The sequence below is a fragment of the Dromaius novaehollandiae genome, chromosome 5 (assembly GCF_036370855.1).
Source record: "Dromaius novaehollandiae isolate bDroNov1 chromosome 5, bDroNov1.hap1, whole genome shotgun sequence".
NCBI classification, from domain to species: domain Eukaryota; kingdom Metazoa; phylum Chordata; class Aves; order Casuariiformes; family Dromaiidae; genus Dromaius; species Dromaius novaehollandiae.
The window spans coordinates 1,832,310-1,857,093 of record NC_088102.1 but is presented as its reverse complement, the minus strand read 5'-3'; the positions used below and the strand labels follow the sequence as shown (position 1 = coordinate 1,857,093).

The 24,784-nt window shown below is 38.8% G+C and overlaps 2 protein-coding genes and 1 non-coding gene across 5 annotated transcripts in view; all 3 read right to left on the bottom strand.

Annotated features, from left to right (window-relative positions):
• Positions 1-74: 74 nt before the first annotated feature.
• On the bottom strand, positions 75-19,005 carry PRPF39 (pre-mRNA processing factor 39). Of its 3 annotated transcripts, none has more exons than XM_064511792.1 (14): positions 18,854-19,005; positions 14,811-15,174; positions 13,480-13,605; positions 12,721-12,839; positions 11,817-11,984; positions 10,785-10,950; positions 9,999-10,106; positions 7,647-7,811; positions 7,201-7,327; positions 6,843-7,111; positions 6,064-6,248; positions 4,600-4,674; positions 2,967-3,087; positions 75-899 (listed from the first exon to the last, which is right to left on the bottom strand). In XM_064511792.1, the coding sequence occupies exons 2-14, from the start codon at positions 15,138-15,140 to the stop codon at positions 846-848; spliced, it is 2,013 nt and encodes a 670-aa protein (XP_064367862.1). In that variant the 5' UTR covers positions 15,141-15,174; positions 18,854-19,005; the 3' UTR covers positions 75-845. The 3 variants fall into 3 exon arrangements, with proteins under 3 accessions (XP_064367862.1, XP_025973684.1, XP_064367863.1); XM_026117899.2 differs by lacking the exons at positions 14,811-15,174; positions 18,854-19,005 and adding exons at positions 12,967-13,129; positions 13,233-13,301 and having other exon boundaries at positions 13,480-13,601; XM_064511793.1 differs by lacking the exons at positions 14,811-15,174; positions 18,854-19,005 and adding an exon at positions 12,967-13,129 and having other exon boundaries at positions 13,233-13,605.
• Positions 6,683-6,768, bottom strand: LOC112994190 (small nucleolar RNA SNORD127). The gene has a single exon (XR_003261878.1). It is a non-coding gene; the product is annotated as a small nucleolar RNA SNORD127 (small nucleolar RNA).
• Positions 19,006-19,141: 136 nt separating the features above from the next.
• Positions 19,142-24,784, bottom strand: part of TOGARAM1 (TOG array regulator of axonemal microtubules 1) — a 43,579-nt gene continuing 37,936 nt past the window's right edge. The window contains exons 20-23 of the mRNA XM_064511791.1: positions 23,845-24,034; positions 22,414-22,633; positions 21,730-21,816; positions 19,142-20,049 (exon numbers count right to left, since the gene is read on the bottom strand). Of these exons, the coding sequence (XP_064367861.1) occupies positions 19,796-20,049; positions 21,730-21,816; positions 22,414-22,633; positions 23,845-24,034 (751 nt within the window). The 3' untranslated portion in view covers positions 19,142-19,795. The remainder of the gene's footprint in view (positions 20,050-21,729; positions 21,817-22,413; positions 22,634-23,844; positions 24,035-24,784) is intronic.

The following is a 24,784-nucleotide window of genomic DNA, read 5'->3' as shown; positions in this document are numbered from 1 at the left end:
TGAGCAAGTTGTTGAACTGAGAATCTGAAATTGTTCTTAGCTTGAATGAGAAAATGCAAGAGAGCTCAAAGAACTACTGAATTCCTTGCTTTTATTACGAAAATGAGAATGATCACTTTGATCAAAATGAAAAAAGTTTGCTCACACTGTGTACATGAAAAACTCTAGATACAAAAATCCATCCCAAACACAGTTTGTGCTTTTTTTAAAAAAGAATGCAACATCATTTTGCACTGCATTTTAATTTTTGACCCCCACATAAAATAGAAAATACATATCACAGCTTACAAAGGCTGCCATCTTCATCTGAAGAGTTTCAGTCATGACAATATAAACAGTGGTCTGGGCTTTGCTCACTGGGGCATGGGAAAGTTTCATGATAGAAGCAGGTTATGAATTTTTGGTTGGAGAGGAGAGCAGGTGAAAGGACAGCCTTGCTCATGAACTGGTAGCTGCCTTCAACCTGCTTGTTTCCTGTAGCAGCCACTGCAGCTAACACTGGTCATCAGAAATGCTTTAAAAAAGGCTACAGATTTACTGATTTTTTAAATCTACGGAATCATTATGAAACGGCAAAAAATTCCTCAAATAATATCTCCATAAGTTAGTGCAGGGAAATAAAGAAATGCATTTATGGTAATCTAGCGGTGTACAGAGATACCATTTATCAGTTACCAACACACGAATCTTGCTTCACACATACCCTGTGAACATCAGCTCATTTCACATGCAAAAGACCAAATAGCAGGTATTACAACAGTTCTTTCACATCCCTAATTTAGAAAAATATATTTTTTACTCCATCTTTGTTGAAACTGCACAATGAACTTCACTCACTCTTCTGATCAAGGAGGAGGAGGATAATACTGTCCATAATTCCATGCGTTCTGGTAGTTGTACTAGAAAAAGATATATTATAACGTAAGTCAGAACACTGATGTTCCATGAAGGATCTCTGCTATCATTCCAGAACATCACATGCCAGTTTACCCTTTCGTGATTTTAATTGATCTAAACACACTAGCCAGCCTGGCTATACACCAGTGCCAACATGCTGCATTTGACATCCAGAACATTCAGGTCTCAATACCTTTTCCTCCAGGCTATACATGCATCCTGTACCTCACTGTGATATAAAGGGTAGAACAATAGAGTGTGTTTCTGTGCAATGCAAAACCTGTGGGTTACCAGGAATTCTGAAATACCAAGATCCTTTGAAAATCAGTTTTGTTACTGAAGCAAAATGGGCACCCAGTTCAGTCACAAGTCAACGGTCAGACTTTTTAACAAGGGTCAGTGCAGTGGCTGGTATTGCTGCCTATAATGTTTTTAGTTGCTTAAAAAAAAACATGCATGTGAGGAGTCTTCAAATACGGGGTCGGTCAGAGGTTCAATCTCGTTCCTCACATTCTCCCTTTGGTACCTGATCTACAGCTCCTTGTCACTTCCATATTCAACAGAGTCTCACAAGAGGAAGAAGAAAGGATGATCAGAAGGTAATGAAAACATGAATATTGCATCTATGGGAGATTCTAGGTACTAGCCCCATGTTCACTATTATAGCAAACCCTACAAGATGGGAGAGGAAGGTAGAGTCTTGTAGTGCCATAACACTACTCCCTTCAAATCTATTGGTCTGCAGCTAGCAGAGAACATGCATGGGGCACTTCCCATGTATTTAGGCTTAGGAGAGGGCACTGCCACCACTTGCAGCCCCAGCTGTCTCACTTAATTAGGTAAGGATTTAGCAGCATAATGTTCTCAGGTGTGGCATGAACAGGTGCCCCCATCCCCTCACAGCTTGCATGGTGTCTGCTATTCTAAAGCAGATTTTGAAGTGTGTGGAGTTGGCATCGCAACCACAGGACTGAGATCTTTATAAACAGTACAATTTTATTGCTCCCATGCCTAAGTGTTTCGAGAATTTCTGGCATTTTTCCTGGCCTAATACTGGGTACAGTTCCTTATGTTGAGTGAGACACCTTTCACTGCCTGGCTTTGGAATGAACATTTCTCTGTGATACAGGCACTTCTAAAACAGGGTTATAGAGCTGCCTGCTTATGTCACATCTGCAACCACTGTTGTCATTTGCCTGATAAGATCAGGTCCCTGTCTCGTTACAGTCTAAACAAAAGCTTTCAGCAACTGCTTCAGCAAGCGTTTCGGTTGAACACTGCAGCTCTCAACCAACAAGAAAAGCATTCCAAGCCCACAGTACAAGACTCGTCCCAACTGAGGGGGCACCAGCAGCGCCCACCTTTAGTAGCATTAATCTCATGCAGAAAGCACAGATGTTGAAGCTCAGACTTTATGACCTGCCCCTTGTTCAAGTCAGAACACCAAAAGGGACTGTCCTTCTAGAAGCAAGCAGAACATGCTAACTCAAGTGAGGAGGAAACCTCTTATATTACTAAAGGAAACACTTATTACTGATTCAGCCTTTATGCCCCTATAGAGGACAAAATGAAATAGCATGCAAGAATAGCCCCAAATAAATAAGCTATTTAACAGGCTGATCTTGCATGCATTATGTACTACTGCAGTAGAATCCATGCTGATGTGATAGAACTATTACTCAAAAAAAAAAAGGAAAAAGAAAATAAAGAAAAACTAAGAAAACACTTAGTAAACTGGCATCCCAAGGTGACTTTCCTGGGTAAAAAGTTTTAGCACAAAACAGGTCTACTGTCCTTAGCCAGGCATGTCCTTAATTGCTGCTATGCTTCCTTTTACATAAAGAGAAGAGCCAGCCACAAAAATCTCTTCATCTTTCTCCACACTACAGGGAGATTTTATAAATTTACACAAAAGGACAAGGAAGAAACAACAAAAACAGGAGCTAAAATTTACTGCCAGCTTTCCTTGCCAACTAACACTTGGCCATAGACAGAAGAAAGTCACTGAGAAAATAATTTATATATACTTAGCATGTGCATGTCAGAGGAAGCAATCAAAGCATACCTACCTGATACCAAGCATTATAGTTGTATGCTGCCTGATTGACTTGCATGTCTCCATCCATCATCTGTGCTGATGCCAACGTTGGGTCATCTGGGTGCATTTTTTTTTCATCTGGCTCCTCTGATCTGCAAAGTTAATATAATGCTTGTAAATAGTCTCTTAGATTAAATTCTAAAATTGCCTTTATTCATTACAATTACTACACAAAGATAAATATCTTCAAAATTGGTGACCTGTCCAAACAGAAAAATAGGATTGGATTTAGAGAGAGACCGTATATGGTGCTTCAAAACAATGGTCTCATTTATGAATTGTTATGGTGCTTAAACCTAGACATCAACAACAAGCTTCTGCTCAGAGATTATTTTTAGCAGTATTATTGTTTCTGTGATATATAATTTAAAATGTTATTTTCTCCAGTAAGTCTGGTTCATATTATTTAAGCCAGTTGTATACCCCTATCTGGGGTATACTTTTAAGTGATTTAAAAAACCAGCGATGATGTTCTTGCAGCGGTAACTAGAAGCATGGATGCAAGTGTTAAGGACTGTCCAAGGCCATGCCTGTTCCGCTGTCAGACAGAACAAAAGTTGCCTAAATAATCACTACCAGATGACTGAACAAAACCAATTTGCCCATGTTAAGCTTCCAGAAATAATTTCTGAAGCCATCAGTCTAGGCACTTCTTGTTTAATTTAACCAGTTGCATATACAGATGTTTTACAAGACTTCTGGAAGGTTAACGCTGAACTGCCGCTCTGTTCAATGTGCATATGTACGAGGAGACTGTGTTGGCTTTTTAATCAGCTGCAGCCATACTGCCTCAGTATTTTGATAACTGTACAGTAATATCAAAGACAGGTTTATTGCCCACCTCCTAGTCTTAAATTCTGAGACCTTAATTCCAGCCGTTGTCTAAAAACAGTTCAGACGGTTTTACTTGCTGAACTTTGGGTAATTTAAAACAGTGGGTTTCTTTGTATGAATGAGAACTCCACATTTGCAGGTCCTCATTTCTACTTCATCTCTATCCTCCTCCATGTTCTGCTAGTCTACGCTAAATCATAAATGATCTGTATAGGAACTATTTCTAGCTCATAGTTTGAAATACCCTTAACAACCTGGCATGCCTTAAAAGCTCCTACACATAAACCACAAAACAAGCTTGAGACTTAAAAATGCAGTTATTTCTATGGCTGGAATAGACACAGTCAGCTTACAGAATTGTAACTGATGCAAGTTCTAACAGCTTTTCCTTCGTTACCTATTTGATAATGGCACTTAACTTGCTTCAAAAGCTTTAAGTCAGAGACAAAAAGGTTACAGGATCACTGTAAGTGAGAAGTGTTTAATGATTCTTGTTGTTACATGTAGGGAATAGAGATTGCGGTAATTTTAAGAACTGTTGAAATTGATATGCTCTAAGAAATAGGAAAGTGTTACTTAATTATTGCACCCATCCCCTCTCCATTTCACAGGTCCAAAAAACAGTCCCTGATGATCATTCTCTGAACTATTTTTAAAGCATTTCCCAAATCGTTCGCATCAGATTCAGTCCAGTATAATACATGTTCCCACTACCAATACTGCATAACCCATTGAGTTAGTTTAAATTTTCAGGTGAACAGATTTCCTACCCATTTTCTGCTTTCCTTTTTAAAGAATCCTGCTCCTGTAGAAGTGCTTGATGTTCATCATAGGCATCCAAAAGCCTGAAGGAAACAAAAGAAATTACACTTTTGTTCACGATTTCCATGTAAACATTTTAAACACATGAGCAACCATTTTAAAATGTGCCTATTTCAAATTATAAAAATATAAAAACCATTTTAAATCTATTACAACCAAATTCAAATTTTAATCAAAGTCAGACTGATCCATCATGAAGATATGAAAGCCAAAACCCACTATTAATTTGAAGGGAGATTCCACTCTGCATAAAGATGAATTTTATAAGAAATGCTAGCTCAGAAATCCCTAACTTGCTAATTTTTTAGCATACTTAATACAGTTGTTTCATTAGTTTACTTTATGAAGTGATACACCTGCTACTCCCAAAATTAATTGTATTATGTAGTCTAGCTGATGATACTGCCCATAGCAGCACATTTATTCAAATACCAGAAATGAGTATTATACAAAATTATAACAATTCCAAAGTACTACCTACAGCCTTTTCGCAAACATCACGGTAAATTCAATGCACCATGAAAGAGCCACATTACTACTGATATATCAATAATACTCATATATATCCATACCTCAATAATACTTGCATTTTCTAACTAAAGTATCTAGATTATTTTTTTCTGCTGCATATTGCAATTTACAAGATATCAAATGAAAACTGAATACTTTTTCTAATAAGTAGAATAAATTTTTTTTTTTTTTTTTAAAGAGTCTTACTCTAAGTGAATACTTAGTTCTATCCTCACGACTATTTGGGAACTTAATTGCATGCTTGGCTGCCATGCAAGTTAGTATGTTAAGGGTAAGCAGAAATTACAGACAGCTATTCCTAAAAACATACAAAGCAGGAAAAAACTAACTCATGGCTAGTCTTCCCAAGAAAATTAGCTGTAAAATGTAAATAAAAAGAAGGGCTTATTTTACCACAGGGAATTAAGAGGGAAAAAAGCATGCCTGGTATTTAAAAAGCTGCACTTCTAGTATGTGATCCTCCTGCATAAAAGTTTTTTTTTTTTTTATGTTTAGAAATATTAACAAAGTCAGTGTGATTTTTGGGAACTCAAACAGCAGCTTTGAGGTTACTGAAGAATAAAATTTTATCTGCGTCACAAAACACTTCCTCTTTGAGGAGCACCCTCCTTTATAAAACTTAGCAAGTGAAAATTGTAAGAGGCTAAGGGTAACAATTTTGCTCTATAAAGTGTTAGATATTTCAGAGAAAAGGGGATTAATTTTCTGAGAAAAGCTTCCTTTTTTTTTTAAAAAAAAAAAGGGATGTGGTTCTGGCATCTGTCAACAGAGAATTTACAGCACAGAAGAAATTTTAACAGATGCCCAACCTCTTCCCCACCACTTTTATAAGCACATCTTTTGGTGACCCTAATATAGCCATTGAACACATTAAATCTTACTGGTTTACATCAGAACCAAAATCTTCAAGAAATTCTACTTTTCGCTGAGAAAATGTAATCCTCATTTTTATAGACAAGGCGCCATGGACAGCTTTATCAAAACAGCTCAAGATATTTTCTTCATTTTGCTTGAGATCTCCACTGTACTCCATTTCAAGTAAGTTGAGATAAAGTTTTGTATTTTCCTGGAGGGAAGAAAAAAAAAATTTGTATCGCAAGTTATACATCTGTCATGTTATGTATTTAACGCTAAATAAAACTATACACCAGAACTTTTGCATCATAAATACATGCTACAGAATAGTCAATACAACGATCATCTTTTTATATTGGTCATCTTTGACCTGGTTTGTTTCATAAATAAATAAAAAGCAATTTAACATTAAAAAAACAGGTATTACAATTAAAAATAAGGGTTGGACGAACAAATATTTCTGTGGCTAAACAAAACGATTCAAGAACACTGCCTACACTATTCATTTTGTTTGCCTTGAAATGTAAACACTCCTATATTGTTCAAGTTTTTAGAAGGGAAAAAATGAAGAGTATGAAGCATATTGTGCCTCTGATGAGAAAAGATTTAAAAGTTGTAAGCCTGTAGATTTGCAAGCTGCAAATATGGCAACATCAGTTTAGAGGGACTAGTGTCTCCATGTAGTAATGAAACATCACATACAGTTAGGACATCTGTCATCATTGTTGCCACATTTAAAAACATGGTTCAGAAAAAGAAAAAATACCACGAGTCAGTTTTTATACAGCAATAAGGAAACACATACGGGGTCAGTTTCTATGGCTTCTGACAGCACTTCTCTTGCCTTTGGGAGATTTTTCTGTACTTTGAAGAGATGTCGAGCTAATTTGATAGCATAAAACGATGATTCACTAATTGATCTGGCACTCCTAATAGCATCTTGAAGGAGGTGTTCAGCTTCTTCCATGTTTCCGTGTCTGCGTTCTAAGCTTACTCTTCGCAAGCGAACCATTGCTAGTCCCAGAATACACTCTTCAAATGTTTTCAAGATTCTTCTTGCCTCATCGATGTTGCCTAAAATACCCAGTGAAGATGCTTTAAAATACATCCAACAGCTAGTTTAAAACAGAATCCCTCCCAGGAAAAAACAACTTTGCTCTTACCCTGCTGTTCCTCAAAGGCAGCCCACAGCATGTGAACCATTGGTTTCTTAGGAAGATGTATTGTGCAAGCCCTGCTGTAGACATGCCTCACTCCTTCAATACTATGATTCTCCATGTATTTGGCATACTATAGTTGAAAACAGAGCAGAGATTGTATAATTTTACAGCTTATCTATGGTCTTTAAATACATGACAGAACGATAAAATTCTTTTGTTTAAACCCATTCAGCACCTTTATTGAACCACTAGACTAGTTTCTGTAAGGAAGGACGTAGAGAGGCAACGAAGTTGGCATATGCAGCAGTCAAATCTGGTTGCAAGCAGACCATCTCCTAATGCAACAGATATAGTTATATATGAACAACATTCAACAAGAGTACAAAAGGTTAGTCACTAGATCAATGTATGCAATCACTAAGAGACCATTGGTAAACTACTTCCCTTACCTTAATCCAGAAGTCCTCATAGAGGGCACATGAAATAACACATCTTTCAAAGAGGACCACAACTCGTTCATGAGTTCCATTTTCTATCTCAAATTCTAAGTACTCTTTCCAATTTTTCAGCTGAGCTTTCTCCAAAGGTTTTACATGGAAGTAAGGCCTCTTTATCTGCAAGAGTCATAGTATGGCAATGCATGACTAATAAGCATAACACCAAGTTGGATTAAAAAAACCTAAAATTAACCACACACCACTCAAGTAACACCATTTCTTTAGACTGGACTTCAGAATAATACTTCATTATCTATTCAAACAAGCCAAATGGGGTTAGCCAACTATTGCTCAAGTGTTACTGCCAATTACATTTTAATCTAGTTTCTGTAGAAAACTTTTGAGTAAAAGCCTTTACAGAATTTAAGAAAGAACTCAATGCAAACAGTGTTTCCCTTGCAAATCTGCAGTTGCAACATGACAACAAAGAAATTGTAAACAACAATCAATATTGTCCACATACATATATACAGCCAACTAAAGTACTTACTGTTGTACTAACACACATCCTCCAAATTAAGTTTAAAATTGTGTTGAGAATCATGGGAAGGAAAGACAGAGCATTTAATTGAACTTCATAGTAAATGTTTACAGTAAGTTGATTATTCAGTAGCCGGCAAGATCGCATTTTTATTGCTGACGACAAGAAGAGTTGGATGGGACAGAGTTCAGAAGAGAAAATTGTAAAAATTGCTCTGAATTTAACGCAATAAAGCATCCCTCCAGAGCTCTTTTGCTTTCTCTCTCTCCATCTTCAATTCACCTGATTATTTCTTTCTTGCACCGCAATTCCATCTCGAAAACATCAGTATAAGCATCAAAAGAACTTACGATAATAATTAAGGAGTAACAGGCAATGCTTCGTGGCCGCTTGAAATTTAAAGCCCATCAACCCCTTCAGGCTCCTCAGTGAATTCGTTATGGAACCCAATTTCTTTTCCTCCATTTTGATAAATTCACAGGTATACTGTTGCGGCTAGTAGTAAAGCAGGTCTAAGTGGCCATCATTACTTACGTCTGGCATCTGCCATATATCCACTTACTTTCCGTCCATTATAAAAGACATGTTTAACGTCATATTCCAGACTCCTTAGATATCCAACACGTTGGTATCTACTGAGCAGCCATACCCTCTTGGTAGAGCAGGTACTGATTCTGGCAATCAGCAATAGCGGATACCCTGTTTCTGATACATTTTCTGCAACATGTCCACAGTTTTCTCATTATCCCAAGCTAGAGATGCTGACGCTTAAGGGTTTCCTTTAATGGCTTTACTCACATAACCATTTTGTACTACACATCAGCATATTTGAGCCCTCACCTGCTCTACGGTCATACTTTGTATCCTTTACTCCCTTCTAGGGGAGATACCTGGTGCAAGAGTGCTCCTGCAACGTGTAGAACTGGTTACAGTTCTTTAGGCTGTTACATAGCAAGGAAAGGTAACTCTCATGAGTTAAACTACATACTAGTCTATGGTACTAATGCTGGCCATGTACTAAGGTTTTGAGTTCCTTTGGCTTATAAGGTGTCAGGCCTATTCTAACAAAGTACAATAAGAAACATAATGAAGTTCTGACTTCCTGTACCACATTTAGGCATCTCTGAAAACCTGCCCCAACTCTCCCACACCAGCTACTCTTTGAAAAGAAAGCACATTTAAGGCAAGAACAGTATCATGCAATATTATGTTTGCCAGAAAAATCAGTTGAGAATTAAAAACTCAAGTTGCTTTTTCAACAGTAATTGCGCTTAATTCTACACAGAAAAAGGTTTTTTTATTTGTTTTGATCAAATAATAAATCAATTACTATGTTATATGTACAAGTACGTTGCTTACCGAAAACTGGAAAATGCAAATGCTAACTGATTTCAGATGCAAGAGTCTAATGCAACAATATACACACATACATACGAATCTCTTCACGTTCTTTTTTTAGGGTAGGCTTACCTTTTGGATCAGCATTGCCTTCCTCCCCTTATTGATTCTGTAATACCCCAGATGCATAAAGTAATACCATCTTACACAGCATTTTACGCATATATATTTAAAAGTTGCTTAATAAAAGCACCACCTTGTCTCTCTCCAAATATTGCTTAAAGATTTTTAAATCCTCAGATGAGAGGGTTCACCTCACAAGTTGCCTTTTCACAAGAGGGCAGAATAGTGAAACTAGATCTCTGTTCAAAGCCCCACAACAGTTTAGAATGTAAAGCTTAAACTGTTACTCAGATTTCCTAGTTCCCAGTCTTATGTTCAAGACTCTAATGCATGCTGCCTTACATAAAAATACACAGACTTACCCCTTCTTCAAATGTCCACCTCTTGCTGACTTCATGTTCATTGTGATTGAACATTTCCTGATGAATCTCAATGATTCTGTGCCTCATGTTTTCAATTTCAGTGATTAGCTAAAAGATAATTTTTTAAAAATGTAACACAGGCAGATAATTTATCGGCTTTGTAAATGCACTTTATGATGACAGCAACATGCATAAATTAAAAAAGCATCAGTAGCACAGATATGTTAGATGCTATCCAGAACAGCTGGATGGAGTGAGGGATATTGCCCTGATAGTGCCTTTATTCTTAGTGCAATAAAACTGAATAGGTTTTCTATGTGAAGTTTTGGTCTCATCTTGAAGCTGATTTAGATTCAAGATGAATTTAGATCCAAGTCAAACCTGGTTTCAGTACATGTATATGTTCACAGTTATAAATTCTTTTGGATGGCTCCAAGATTTCACAAGCCTTTGAAGCCTATGAATCTACACATACCATTACTGATGAAGAGCCTTCTTAGACCACAGTTGTTAATCTGTTAATCTAGAATGGTTAATATTTATTCTGAAAGTTTTGCACACCATTTCTTTCATATTTGAACTCCATTTCTTTGATACCTATGAAGTCCTGGAAAGGTATGCTCTATAGACAAAAGCAGTAATTACATGAACCAAAGAGCGATCACTGATATGCAAGAACTACAGAAGCACCTCAACTACAAATATACTATACTTTCTGCAAATAAACTCTTCTTTTAGTAGCAGAATAAGGCAAGAAGTGCTGAGGAACATCCTCTACGTATGTACTTTAGCGGGGTCAGTTATATCTTCAGTCCCAGAGGGCAGATCATCTCCAGGTGGTGCATCTTCTCCACTATGGCCATTTACAGATGCCAGCTCTCTGCGAAGCTGAACAAACTGCTCAGGAGACAGAAGGTCACGGGGCAAGTTGTTCTGTACATGTTCTTTAAACCTAAGAGTAGTTAGAAACAAATCAACACGAATTTATGTTTTATATTTTAGTAAACAGCCATCATAACCAGAGCACAATAATAAGTCTTAGTGGGGTTCTGTATTAACCTAGAATGATATTGAAGATGCAACTTCTGACAACAAAAGCATAAAATACAACTTCTACTGATTATCAGACGTTCAGAAGCTTCACGTTTCAAAAAGAAATTAAAGAACGATGAACTCCAGTGGTGCCTACAGATCATACACCATGTTAAATTGATAGCAAAGGATAAGATTAATTTTAGAAGATCCTTTATTTTCAATTTGGTATTTCCAAAACCACAGATCTGCAGAAATTAACAGGAAGGCTACTGTATAACTTAACTAGTGCTTCCTGGTCCTCTTATCCTGCCTATATTAACACAGGATTTTAATATTTAAAACTTTACCAAGTATTTCTCTTCAGTTAGTCAGTTTTAAAGTTCAATTAGTGTTTCACTACAAGTGAGCACTACAGTAGGATGTAAAGTCCAAAGGCTGCTCACTCAGCCTTTTCAAAGACATCCTCTTTTCTGACAATTCCAAGGCCTTTTTTTATTCTACAGTAAAATTTGTGATTTTTTTTTAAATATAATTTCCTAAAATGTGTTTCAGTACATAAAAAAGTTAGTAAAAATATCTTATGTAGTTTGTATTTTCAAGCAATCCTGCAATAACACAGTACATCTGCAGACAAATCCAATTCTCTAACAGAAAAATCGGTATTGCTGGCTTGAGTAGATATTTCAAGTTGTTGTTCTGAGTGAGCATTTCTACATTTTAATAAATAGGTTTAGTGTGCTTAAGAAATTCATAAAATTAATTAAATCTTTGTTTCCTCTTTACCTCTGGAAGTGATGACTGTAGAGCTGTGTTGGAATTCCAAGGATACGATCATATACGGATGTAACTTCCTTTAGGTTCCCCTGTTCATTTTCCCAGTTTATATACATTTCCCACAGTCTGTCAGAACGGAAATCTGTCCCAGCTGCTAAGACCGCGTGTTCATAGGCTCTGAAAAGTGAAATAATTTCACAGTTATTTCTCGATGCAGCAGCACACTTCAATTCATTATTTAAATTCCTCAAAATATTTTCTAAGCATCCAAAGCAAGATCTCTAGAAATTCAGGTTTGCACTGTTCCCTTCTGCCCAGCATTATCGAAACAAAGTGAATAAAGACAACACAAAAAGCCACATGCAGGAATGCAAGACATTACAAAAATACACAACCCTTAGGGCTGAAAAATTCTTTTAAAGAAGCTTCTCAAACAACTGCTTTAGTTGTTTACCAGACAAAAACTACACATCAATCATGCAGCTAGAAGCTGCTTTGATTTAGTTCAACTGGAGTTTCAGGTCAAACTTCAGTCCAAACTCTTAGTCAAACCAGGACCATCGCCAGCAACAGCTGAGGTCAGATAGGCTCTGGCCATACCTTAAAAATCTCCAAGAAGGGAAATTCCCAGACTTCTCTGGATAACCTGTTCCACTGCTGCACTACCATCATAGTGCTTAACTGAGTATTTCCTAACGCTTAGTCTCAACCTCCCAATTCACAATTTGTGACCCTTATACTACATTATGTTGTCTATTCCTGCTTAGTAGAATTTGGCTCCATCCTCTCTTTTAAAAGCCCTTAAAGTAACTGCAGGCTGCTATCAAAATTGCCCTGTAGCTTATACCTATTCATCTGATTGCACTGTTATGTGATTTTATGTGTTTCCTGTAACCCTCTGCTTTCAACTTACCCTCTTATGGTATTGTTAGTTTCAGGATCAGCAGGGTCCAAGGTCTCTTTTAAGAAGTTTATATAATGTATCCAAAGATCAACACTAAGAGGAATTGCCTGAAGCCCTCTGCGATAAACCTATGAAGAGAACATGAACTGTACTTCAAATATTTAATGGTGTCCTAATAGAGAGGCAACACTGTGTTATCCGGTGAACCTTAGAAATACTAATTACTGGAATTTTGTTTAAATAATCTACCATTACCATTTGGGTGGAGGTTGGATAGAACATGGCAATGTTCTGATCTCCACGTGCAGAGTCTTGATCTTCAAAGCGCAGCGGTCCCTGCATTCTGACCAGGTTGTGTGGGCAGGCTTTGGGGTACAGACCATAGGGCACAGACCCATTAGAGCATCATTGACAGCGTCTGACCAAAAATGCAATAAGATGTAGCAATTGTGACCAGCAAACCAACTATATTGTTTTGAAAATGAGTAATAAATGTAAGTGACAGAAAAGCCCTGCCCTACTTGTTAAGCTGCAGTGTAATACAGAGGCTTGCACTGCAAAGCTTGACAAACTGTAGAGGTTTAACGCACCTGCCAACAAAGAGAAAAAACATTAGCTACAAATGCCACAGAAGTGACAAGTGCAAACAAAATCCCTACAAATCTGACCACATATGGTAGGGTCTGGCAGCCAAATGACTTGTAGTAGGTTAGTCATTATTTGGCTAACAGGACCAATGGCAATAGCTACATCCAGCTACCTACATACCTCATCCGATTGTTTAATGTTGTCATGTCGCTTTTCAAGGTCTGCATACTTTTTCCAGTATCCATAGCAATATGGATAATGTGTGAAAAACTCGTCAAATGCTTTCCTGGCAGCTGGCAAATGGTTCTGTAGGAAATATACGATAAAAGACAATGAAGCATTTCAAGATGAAGTTTAAAGAACAAAACACAGAGCTAGCTCTCTTCTCAAAGAACGATGGTGCAATCAGACCAAAGGTCCATCTTATCCAGTAAACTGTCTCAAAGAGCAACCAACAACAGATGACTACAGGAAGTATAGGAGCGGGACAGAAATACAGCGAAGCTTCCTCAGAAAATTTTTCTAGCCAGAAAATTTGCAGCCCAGGGACTTCCTCAGACAGAATAAGTATTTTACATTATAGCCTTCCACATTTTTTTTCCATTAATTTGTCCTGTTGCTTGTTGACAACCCATGCAAACTTTTGTATTGACATATTCTGCAGCAAGGAGTTCCACAGCTCAGTTACATCTCACGCGAAAAGCCATTGGTTTTTGTTTGCTTTTATGCATGTAATTAAGAAGGACCAAATGAAATTAACACACAGCAAGTTATGTAGACCACGCTTACTCTGATTAAAAACAGAAAACGATAATATAACATCAAGCACATTCAACAGGTTTTGAGTAATTTTGAACATGCCAAAGTACAAATAAGAAAGAATCTTGAGAATCTGAACTAGGGCTGAACTCCTAGCCTCCAACTTGCGGGCCATCACACCCCAGCCTTGAATCTTTATTTAAAACCATTTAAGTGAATCCAATGGTCAGTTCAGAGTTTCAACAACAGCGGTAAATATCAGTATCTGTGTAATTCTATGCAGGTCATGGAAAAACACAAATACTCTTAACTTGTAAAAACAACTACCTTTTTAAAAGCCAGTGAGAATCTTGCATTTGAGTTATAGCTGACTATTTACTACCAAAAGATTTAAGTGCAAAAAAATCATCTCTAACAATGGGCAAGTATTAACTGTATTTTTCCTAGATGGATTATAATCTAAGCACAAAAGCCCAGATGAACAGGCTTGTTTTTACAAACTGGAACAAATTTTCTGTAAGAGACAAAAGCTCCACAGTATTAAGGTTTTCAAAACAATTATTGTTTTGACTTTGTCTTATATATTGTTTTTATTTTGTGATCACTGCTGATGACGTACTTGGTAAGTCCTGCTGTCTGAAAACAGTATCTATGAAAGTCTGATGTAAAGTTGGAGATTTGCTACTGGAATATCCATAACTTAGTTTGGTTTTGACTGGAAAGCTGAGGGTAAAAAAGAGGTATATACTAACCTCTTGCTCTACATACTGTAGTAAATATACCCAGCCTGTGAAATCCTGGGGATTCTCCTCTACTACTTTCCAGAATTTATCATAATCCAGAGGGAAGCAAGCCTCAATATCTGTTGTCTGTAAACTTTCAATATTCGGAATTTCACTCTCTTGCGTGTTCTCCTCATTCAAGTCAGGGGAACTATCAGGTGATTGTTCCATCTCTGTTACACTCATAATTTCTGTACTGAAGTCCATATGCTGCTCTTCTGCTGCTGCTGTCTCAGCGCCATTGTCTGTATTTTCATTGCTCACAGTCTTCTCCTCCTCTGCATTATCCGAGTTCTGCATAGCTGAGGTTAATGCTGTTTTGTAGCACTATATCCTGTGGGGGGAAAAAAAAAGAGATTCAATATTCAAGTATTCAAAATCTTGGCTGTGAGTTTTAAAATTATCAGCCTGCATACACATTAATTCAACTACAGTACTGAGACAAAAAGGCCTTACAGTGCTGTAATTACGCCTGTTTAACTGGGGGAGAGGGAGGAAAGCATCTATTCCTAATACTTAGATCAAAAAAGCTGCCTATTGTCTCTGATGGCTGCAAAAAGTAGATGTGTCAATCTACAAGCAAGCAGCTTTAGATTGTCAGGTGCATCCAGTCTTGTCACATTAACAGCAGTGAATTCACGTTAATCTTTGTATTGTTTTAAGTTAAGAGTGTGAAAAGTTCAGAAAAGCCTAAAACTTTCAGAAAAATAGGGCTTTTACCTAAACAACCAAACATTTCACTAGATACATGAGTCTAAACAGATGATTCCCAGATTAAACAAACAAGGTTAACCCTTGAGCATAATTTGGTTCCCAACTTTCAACCATTCAAGAATCTCCCAAGCACCTCACGCATCCATTTATTTCATCACAAACTTTCAGCAATCAGATCTGCTTCACTCATGAGCCTCATTCACAATTATATAAACGTGCATAGCAACCATAAATTTTTACACAGACAATCATGAATCTTCCAAATAACTATAACAATAGAAAAGTGAACCCATATATTAAAATATGCCCTCAATGCCTAGCTGAACTAGCTTAAACAATAACTTCACAAAGAAAAGAATTACTATCAGCAGTATTCTCAGTCCATAATAAGTATGTCTACATCAGAGGACCACAAAAACCTTTAGGCTAGCTGCTTACATGTAGTCACCTGCCTCCACACAAAATGACATGACAGATGCTTCCTCCTGCCCCTCAGGACAGACTCCATCTTCCTCCCACTCTTCATTTTGATCTTCCTGCCAATTGCAGCTGCCCAGCCCTACCGGCCTCCATAAATTCTAGTCTGGCACAACTTGGCTGTATGCTGCATTGCCAAACAGTTCTCAGCCCCAACTCATCTTGGCCTTCAACGCCTGAAGCCCATGTGCAAGGATACTAATCTGAACTTTCGCTAAATCCAAGCTAGAGCCTAATCATTAACTAATTCTAGGTAATATAAATTCTACCAGTTCCTCTTCACACTTGGAAGACTATCCATACGAAAATTCACAAAATTATCTTTCCAACAGTTCTTGCAGATTATTTAGTGTCATGAACACAACTATACACTAGAAAGCAGGGATTATCTGCTTTGTCTGTCACAAACAACAGGGTTCTTTCTCCATGACTAGCGTTCTTAGGTATTACTGTATACAAACTATATGAGCGGCAGGGGTTTTCCCTCTCCCTGCTGCAGTCCTGCAAGCATAATACAGCTGTAACTCTGGATGGAAATATCAAATAACATTCAAAATTCACTTCTTGTTAGCTTTCTCCAACTTGGATAACTCTTCCTCTTCACACTCATATTCAATATCAGTTCTTTTAAAGAGGCTGCAGTTTCACTGTAGCGTCAGGCTAGCGTACAAAGGCAGACTTCACACCTACATACAGGATGCAGCAAAGGTTCACATAAAAAATACCTGGGACTAGGTCTCACCAGCACTGGTGGGCTTGCAGACTAGGCCTGTCAAATTATACAGAATGTCTTGCCTACTTCTTATAGCCCCACAGTTTTATACCACAATCTGTAAGCTTGGATCACATCTGTATCATATTTGTAGCACCATATTACAGTAGATATCTTACTACAGTAATGTAATAATCAGGTTTATAATAAAATACATCTAGAATACAATAACTTAACTGTGACTATATTTTGGAAGACAAACGTCAAGTTCAATTGTTTATATAAGACTATTATCCTCAAATGCACAGTAGCACTTGCCTCTCCTACTACTCTTCGGTTCTGCTCAGAGAAGATGGCAAGTAATCTTTTTATTTCAACAAAGCAAGACAAAACAGCAACATCCTGACCCCTCCCCAAATCCCCCCCAGTTTATGTCTCCGGAATTCATTCCAACCAAAAGCCTGAAGAGAGGACAAACAGAAATTTTTGCTTTTAATTCAACAATAAAAAGGTGGGGAAAAAATCTAGACAGAAAGGAAATATTGTTGACCTTACGAAAAAGGCCAACTCCTATATCCTAGCTTCAGAAGCTTCAAAACATGAGACAACAGCTCGTATTTTTGTAACTGTTCATCAAGTCAAATAGCTTCACAGTAGCGTAAAAAGGTCTGCAGGGCCAACAAATGCTATACAAGTTCCACTCTGCAAGTGCTTTAATAATCATCTCTTTAAAGTAATTATTTTGATTCTTCATTTTTTACATCACCTGGCAATCTCATTAATACAGCTTCTTTCTTTTTTATAAAGTAAACACTTCATCCGCATATAAAGTAACTACTAATCTGTTTATGAACAGTTGATGCTGTTTAAGTCATACAAACATGATCTGACTGCACCATGTACTTTACTACTTCTGTCCTACAGAAAAAGAGGATGCTTGTGTAAGAAGTGCACTTTATCTCATTAATGACCAGTTCTTCCTCACACTTTAGGTTATTCTGAAAAAAATAAAAATAATTTTGAAAAAAGCATCAAAAGCCAGTGTCTTTACTGGATTCTGGAGATGTGTCTTCAGTATTGATTTCACTGATTAATACCCTTTTTAAGTTAGAAAATTAAATAGCAAAATAGTATTACTATGCTTTTGCCAGTACAGGGTACAGAACAGATCTGCACCACTAAAAACGGTTACTATCATGCAGAGCTTATCTATGTAACCCTTATAAAATCAAGGCAGAAGAGTGGGTTAGACAAAACAGCAGCCTCAGTATTTACAACTTTAAGCCTTAGAGAAAGCTGAAGAAATTGTACTTAAATATGCATAATTAAAGACCTAAAATTATTCTGAGATATGCCTGATATTCTTCCTTTCTGCATGATTCAGAAAATGTAATCCAGCTTCAAAAAAGAAAAAAAAAAAAGCTATTACATTTTCAGAATCAAAGAAATAACAAAAAAGGAGAATAAGGTAGTATTTGATCATTCCTATGCATACACTACATACATTTCAAAAGAGGCCTAAAATCTGTTTTACAGCTTCTAATTAAACATAGCCTAAAGCGTCTCAAATTGAACCATTCATATGCCAGATCCCTACAATAACTGAAGGCTATATCCAACTTTAACAACCCCAGGCAAAACCCACCCCACCCGGTAAACAAACACAGGCCGTTGCTGCTACGATAACGGCAGGAGGCTGAAGCACGTACGCCCCGGACAGCCCCGCAAAGCAGCAATTTAATTCCGGGAGTTTTTACACCACTGAAGTTAAATAACTCAACGTGCGTAGCGGGTAACCGCATCCAGCTGCCCCAGGTAACTCAGAGCAGCAGGTATTATGTAGCCTGCTTCAATTAAGTAGTTATTATTAAGCGTTACGCACATAATATTGGTGTTTTTAAGTATAAACGGGTTCACAGAAACACCGAGGCCAAGCGGCCGCATCACGGCCGGGCCCGCGCCCCGCCAGAGCGGAGGCCTCGGCCGCCGCCGCCCGCGGGCTCTTCGCACGCGGAAGGGCGACGCTCCCCGAGGCGCCCCGGCCCCCTCCGCCCCACCGGCCTCCCCTGCGCGTCCCCCCGGCCGCCGGTGCTGCCGCCCCCCCCCCGACCTGCCACGGGGCTGGCGACCATCCGCCCGCCGTGTGCGCACCGCCGCCGCCAGGCCCCAGGAAGAGCGAACCACGCCTGCGCGCGGCGCTCCCTGCCGCACTGCGCCTGCGCGCGGCGCCCTGCACCGCACCGCGCCTGCGCACGGCGCTCCCCGCCGCACTGCGCCTGCGCGAAGCACCGCACCCGCCGCGCAGGCGCCGCGGCCCCCCTCCCCCCCCGCCGCGCAGGCGCCGCGGCCCCCCCCCTCCCCCCCGCGGCGGGAAAGGCAAGGAGGCGGCGGCCGCTCGTTACAGAAATAAATCCGTTTATTCTCGAACGGTTCCTCTGCAAAACGAGTACAGCACCGGGAGCTGGCGGGAGCGGCGCCGGCGGACCGTTAGGGCGGGCCGCCCCCCTCCCCCCCCCCCGGTCAGCGCTTGGCCGCCCCGCCGCAGCGGTGAGGGGCTGGCAGCCAACGGCCGCAGCAAGCTAACACTGCACGAGTACAGGCGCGGGTTAAAAAAATACATGTTTTCCACAAGTATCACACAAAACCCCGTCCTTTATAATCACCTCCAGGAGCTTCTTCCGCTTAACAGATGTAAGGCTGAGTGTTAAAACATGTCAGAACATGATTATGTGATTAAAAAGTGTATTATTCGTTACAAATCTCACATCCATGACTACAAACAGGGTGCTGTGCTGTAATTTCTACTGAAAAGTGCAAACAGGCGGGATCGGCTCTTGGGCGAGCGCCGGGGCAGGCGAGGCGTGCTGCCGAGCAGCGCGGGCAGCCGCAGGCGCCCCGAAAGCGGCCGTTCGGTTCTCCACATGGCAAACGCAGGCACTGTGAATAAGCAAGGTGAGGGGCGTCCCGCTTGTCTTCGTGTAAACACTTGTTGGCCGGCGGAGACCGTCAGCTGAGGGAGTTGCACACGGCCACACCCACAAAGGTCGGTATTTTAGGTCATTATCTCAAGAAATTCTTCCAAGCTCTTCTTGATGTGTGGTGGCTGAGCTGCGGCGTGGATTAACAGACTCTGACCCATCTGCGCGAAGAGCGCTTTAGACAATTTAGCGGTAGCTGTCCGAATATTGCCCCCAGCTCCAGACAACGAGCCGCTGTTAGTCGTGTTTCCCAGGAGGTGCCAAAGGACAACTAAGACCTTCTGCTCCACAGCGTGAGGCTTCCGTGGGTATAACTCCGTGACGAGGTCTGCAAGACAGAGAGCAGGTTTTCAGGCAGCCTTTGAAGACTATGTTTAAATACTATTCAGAAGTCATCCCCTACTTTGAGAGGTGTTTGAAAGCACTTAAGGATCAAAGCATCTTCTCAAAGCAAGTAATAAAGGAATGCCATGCACAAAACCATGTCTGTTTTTGCAACAGCATCAGCGGTCTAATAAAAGATATATCAGCCTTCCCTAAAAACACGACCCCTTTTATCCTCTCTCAGGACTTTATTATACAGCAACATTGGTACTGCTAATAATTACAATTCTCCATTAAATTAAAATACAAGTAAGTGAAACAAAGTTTTTCTGAGGTTTTCTTTTGCTAGGATTACCCTAAGGACCTTCATTCCTCACAGTGTGCAGCATAGCAGCTGATATTTTATGATTCCCCATTTATCTCAGAAATATCCAGTACGTGTTTGAGTTCAAGGAACAGAATAGCCTTACATTATAAATATATGCAGGCTGGAATATTTTCCATACTTAGACAATTACGTCATGAATTGAGTATTTACAGGCAAATACTTGCCCTTCCGCTAGAATGTGTATGTATGTGGTCTTCTGATATTTCTACTACAAACTCCTCCAAAAAATCCAGAAAGAAATGAAGTGTTTAGAGGTTGATGATTAGTGCTGTCCAATGAATCATGTAGTTTAATTTCCTCACTATTACACCTAGACCTACCCTCAAAATAAACTCAATAATCTCTGTTTGGCTAATGCGTATTTCCCAGAAACACATCCCTGGTTCACATCAAAGGAGAATTCAACACCTCTGCGATTAATTTATTTAAAGTTAATAATCCCCACTATTAAAATATGCATGCAAATTCTAATGAAATGTGTCTTATATTTTTAAATGACTTTGTCTTTAAACTTTTGGCACCAGTTTAGGAAGAGCACCATTATGAAGTCTGCCATTTTTGTGGTGACTGCAGCTCAGCTTGCCTACTCTGTCTCCTTTAAGACTGAACACCAGTTAGTAGTATCAAGAGCCTTATAATGAGAGCAAGACCAACTGGGAAAAGTAAACAGGCATAGAAGTAACACTGCAGAGTTTGTAGGAGGTGGCCTTAGACAACAGTATATCTTCTCTGCTGGGAAACCTGAAGAAAATCAGTCAGTCACTCCATTCTTTTCTTCCTGACAGGGGTACGGAGGAATGAGTAGTACGAGGGGGAACATGACCTGAAGCAAATAAGGGAAGTGAGCAGGATGACCCTCCTCAGCGAGCCCTACTCCTTTGGCTCTATGCACAGGAAAAACAAACGGTTGCCTGAAAGGCAGGAGCAGGCATGTCAGAACCCAAGGCACAGTGCTGCACAACACATTCAGTTACAACTGACAGAATGAAACTCATTACAAAACAAAACTCATTCTCTCCATTTCTGTATTAAAGCCATGCTAAACTTCAGGTACTTATGCAACTTGCAGGGGAGATCTGACCATATCATAATCTTGCGTTTTATCACCAACAGCTTCTATTTGCACTGGGAGGGGCTGAAATTTGACACTGCTGCATTATTAATGCTCGCAATCTCCTGCGACTGAAGGGCAGATTTGCAGCAGGCTACAGCCTTGTCACCATGATCCTACAGTGAATTTGCATAATGAGGATGGTATATAAATAAACAAACACATAAAGCAAAATATAACTTTACCAGCAAGCTTTTCTGTCATATCTTGTTTTGCTTTTCCATTCAGAAACTGGGCTTTTGTGCAGAATGGCTGGAGAAGCAAATAGTTGTCTAAATTCAAAGAAGAGCACATGTTAAAAATCTTAAGCAGAAAATTAAACTCTCTAGAAATAACCACAATATCAAAAAAAATGGAAATAATAACCTTACTTATGATATAATAACTCCAAGAAAACAAATTATTTAAGGACACAAAAGCATAAAGGCATACTCTTAACAACCCTGAACTTCAACAGTCTGGCAGCATGGAGCATTTTCATTTACTGAAAATATTAAGATTCTGCTCCAAAGCCAAGAGAGTTGAGGAAGGAAATTAGCTGTGGCATGTAGCAATCAGCCAAAATCTAATTCTCTGATGTGCTTAAGAGTCTCAGAAGTTTGACACACTTCTGAATAATGAAACACCTGCGATGAAAATATAACAAAAGCACCTGCACACCTATGACAAGTCCAGCTAGCAGTATTTTTTATTGGATTGGCAGAACACTGAAATAGTAAGATGACTTGTCTGCTTTGTGACGAGTGAGAATAAAAAATTATTACACAATACAGTGTCCGGATGGAAATTATTTTAAAGAGCAACTCTTTTACATTTAAAATTTAATTAATGCAATTAACACTCTTGAAAATTAACAGTGAGTAAATTACCTAAGTGTTGACATAGAGCCTGAATAACATTTGTAACAGCTGCATAAATCCCTGGATTTTTGGAGTTTAGGTTGTTGTCTACCATGGCAGGTATCAGCATGTTGATCACAGGTGATAAATTGTCTTTCAGCAATGGAATCATCTTGTGCATTGTCTCCAAAGCAACCTGATTTACTTTACTGTTGGAGTCATGCAAGCGAGACTTGAAAGCATCGAAGATCTGAAAAAATATCCAAACAGCATTTACTGGAATTAACAATTAATGTTTGAAGTAGATATGATATTTCCTCCTTTATATTTACAATTTTGTTGTCCATCTTCTTAAGAGACAGCTTTTATATGCAAAAAACTGGGATTTTAGTCTTTCAGCAAGTAAACCAACATTTGATATTTGTATTCTGTGTATGATTCAACTGTAGCCAATTTCATCTGAATTTGAATCATTCCTATGCAACATAATAGAAGTACACTAGCCATATGTAATTTTTGATATGACTAATATTTTCTGCAAAAAAAGTATTTTTGATAGGACAAAACTCTCTTGGGCAAAAAGAATGTCCATTTACAGCATCTTTGAGACATATGTTTCGTTTCTGTGTTTCCCACAGCACGCAGTGAGATGGCTCTAGTCTTATAATCCCCAGTGTCATTACAACGTGCAGTAACATGCCAAAGTTTGTTTTTGCCTTTCGGAGGCGTAAATAACAGGTATCCTCACAGAAAAGCTCTAGTCTGAACTTCTTACAATTTGTTCATACTTTGAGTATCACCTGACACTGCGTAGACCAAGCCCACAATTCTAAACTTCACCTCTTTTAGAAAGATATCTGATCTTAATTTAATGATTTCAAAATCATTCACAGGTAGGATACTGGGAAGATTCACAGCAATATTTTACAGCTTCAAAGCGAAGACACTGCACTGTTAAAAGGCAGTCTTGCTTCTACTTTCAATCTGTCTATCCTTAGTTTACAACTATCGGATCTCATAGCAGTATTCTTCTTCTAAAGAAACTCCTTTGCTATGAGAAACAATACGTTCCTTAAGCTGTTCTCACAACCAAGACACTTCCTCACCTTCTCCTACATAAACCTGCAGACAAATTTCAACTGCCTGTGTTTCAGAGAGTTTTTCAGATCTTGATTTCTCCCTGAAGATCTTTTTGTAACCTGTTCCAGTATTTTAATCTTTTCTCAGTATTCCAGAAATAGTTCCGTGAGTGCTATCTCTATGTGAAAGCTTTCAGGCTCCTCCTATTTACTTCCAGCTACCTTTGTAGCTCATGTTATCTCTTTAAGCATAACTGACCTGTTCCTCGGTGTTTTCCTATTAATCAGACATGCTTATTGAAAGAGATTCTAAGATTTTCAGCAGAAAATTGTGTGTCAGAACTTTCAAGACTGTTGAAATAGAATGTTTTTGTACAGTTACCTTCACAATGTTTGCAACAACAAGGTCTTGATTGTTCTCTGTATCTGATAACAATTGCTTAATTCCGTTTATTCGATCACGGAAGTCTTTTGCATTCAGTAGATTTGTAATGACTTTAACATATTCCGCAGTTTCTAGTGAATTATGAGGAGCTGTTTTTCTTGGAACTTCACGAGCTTCTGTAGACTCTCTATTGAAAAGGAAAATGTAAGTTATTCAGTGCACACATAAGCAAGCTGGAACAGGAATCTTTAATCTAAGAAATTCTCTTTCAGTAGAACTGCAGATTTCAAGAGCATACAGAAAATCTTGTGATGAAGGAGGTCTCACACTTTAAATATGGTTATTTTAAAAGAACACCTAATGGGAATTGTCCCTTAAGTCTCAATATACATTCCACTCTAAACACATATGTACCTACCACACATGAGATAAGCTTCAGCTAGGCACGAGCCTTGTGTTTTCTTATGTTCTTGTATGACAGCAGCAGAGTTTGAACAGCTGCGACCTTACCTCACTCTGACATCACATTGACAAGTCAAAAAAATAAAGCTACTGTAGTTTAATTTTTTTTCTCTAAGTACACTGATCCCAGTGTACCTAAGCAGCATACCTTCCACTTCTAAAATTTAAGAGTTATTCCTCCCCCTCACATTGGGATGTTCCTGAAGCAGGCAGATGACATGACTTGAACTCTAGTGAAACATACTTAAATGTTCAGTGGAAGAAACAAACTTATCTACATTATCCAGTAGCTATAATCTGTGAAATAGTTCTGAGAATAGCCAACAACACATGGAGAGACTCCCTAAACCATTTGGTTCTCTAATGTAATAAAATGAAATTCTGAAACTATGCAGCCCATACCACCTTTTCTCTTTCAGTAAAGAACAGGATTTTGGGAAACAGGAAGCTAGGTGACTGGCTGAAATGGAAATTC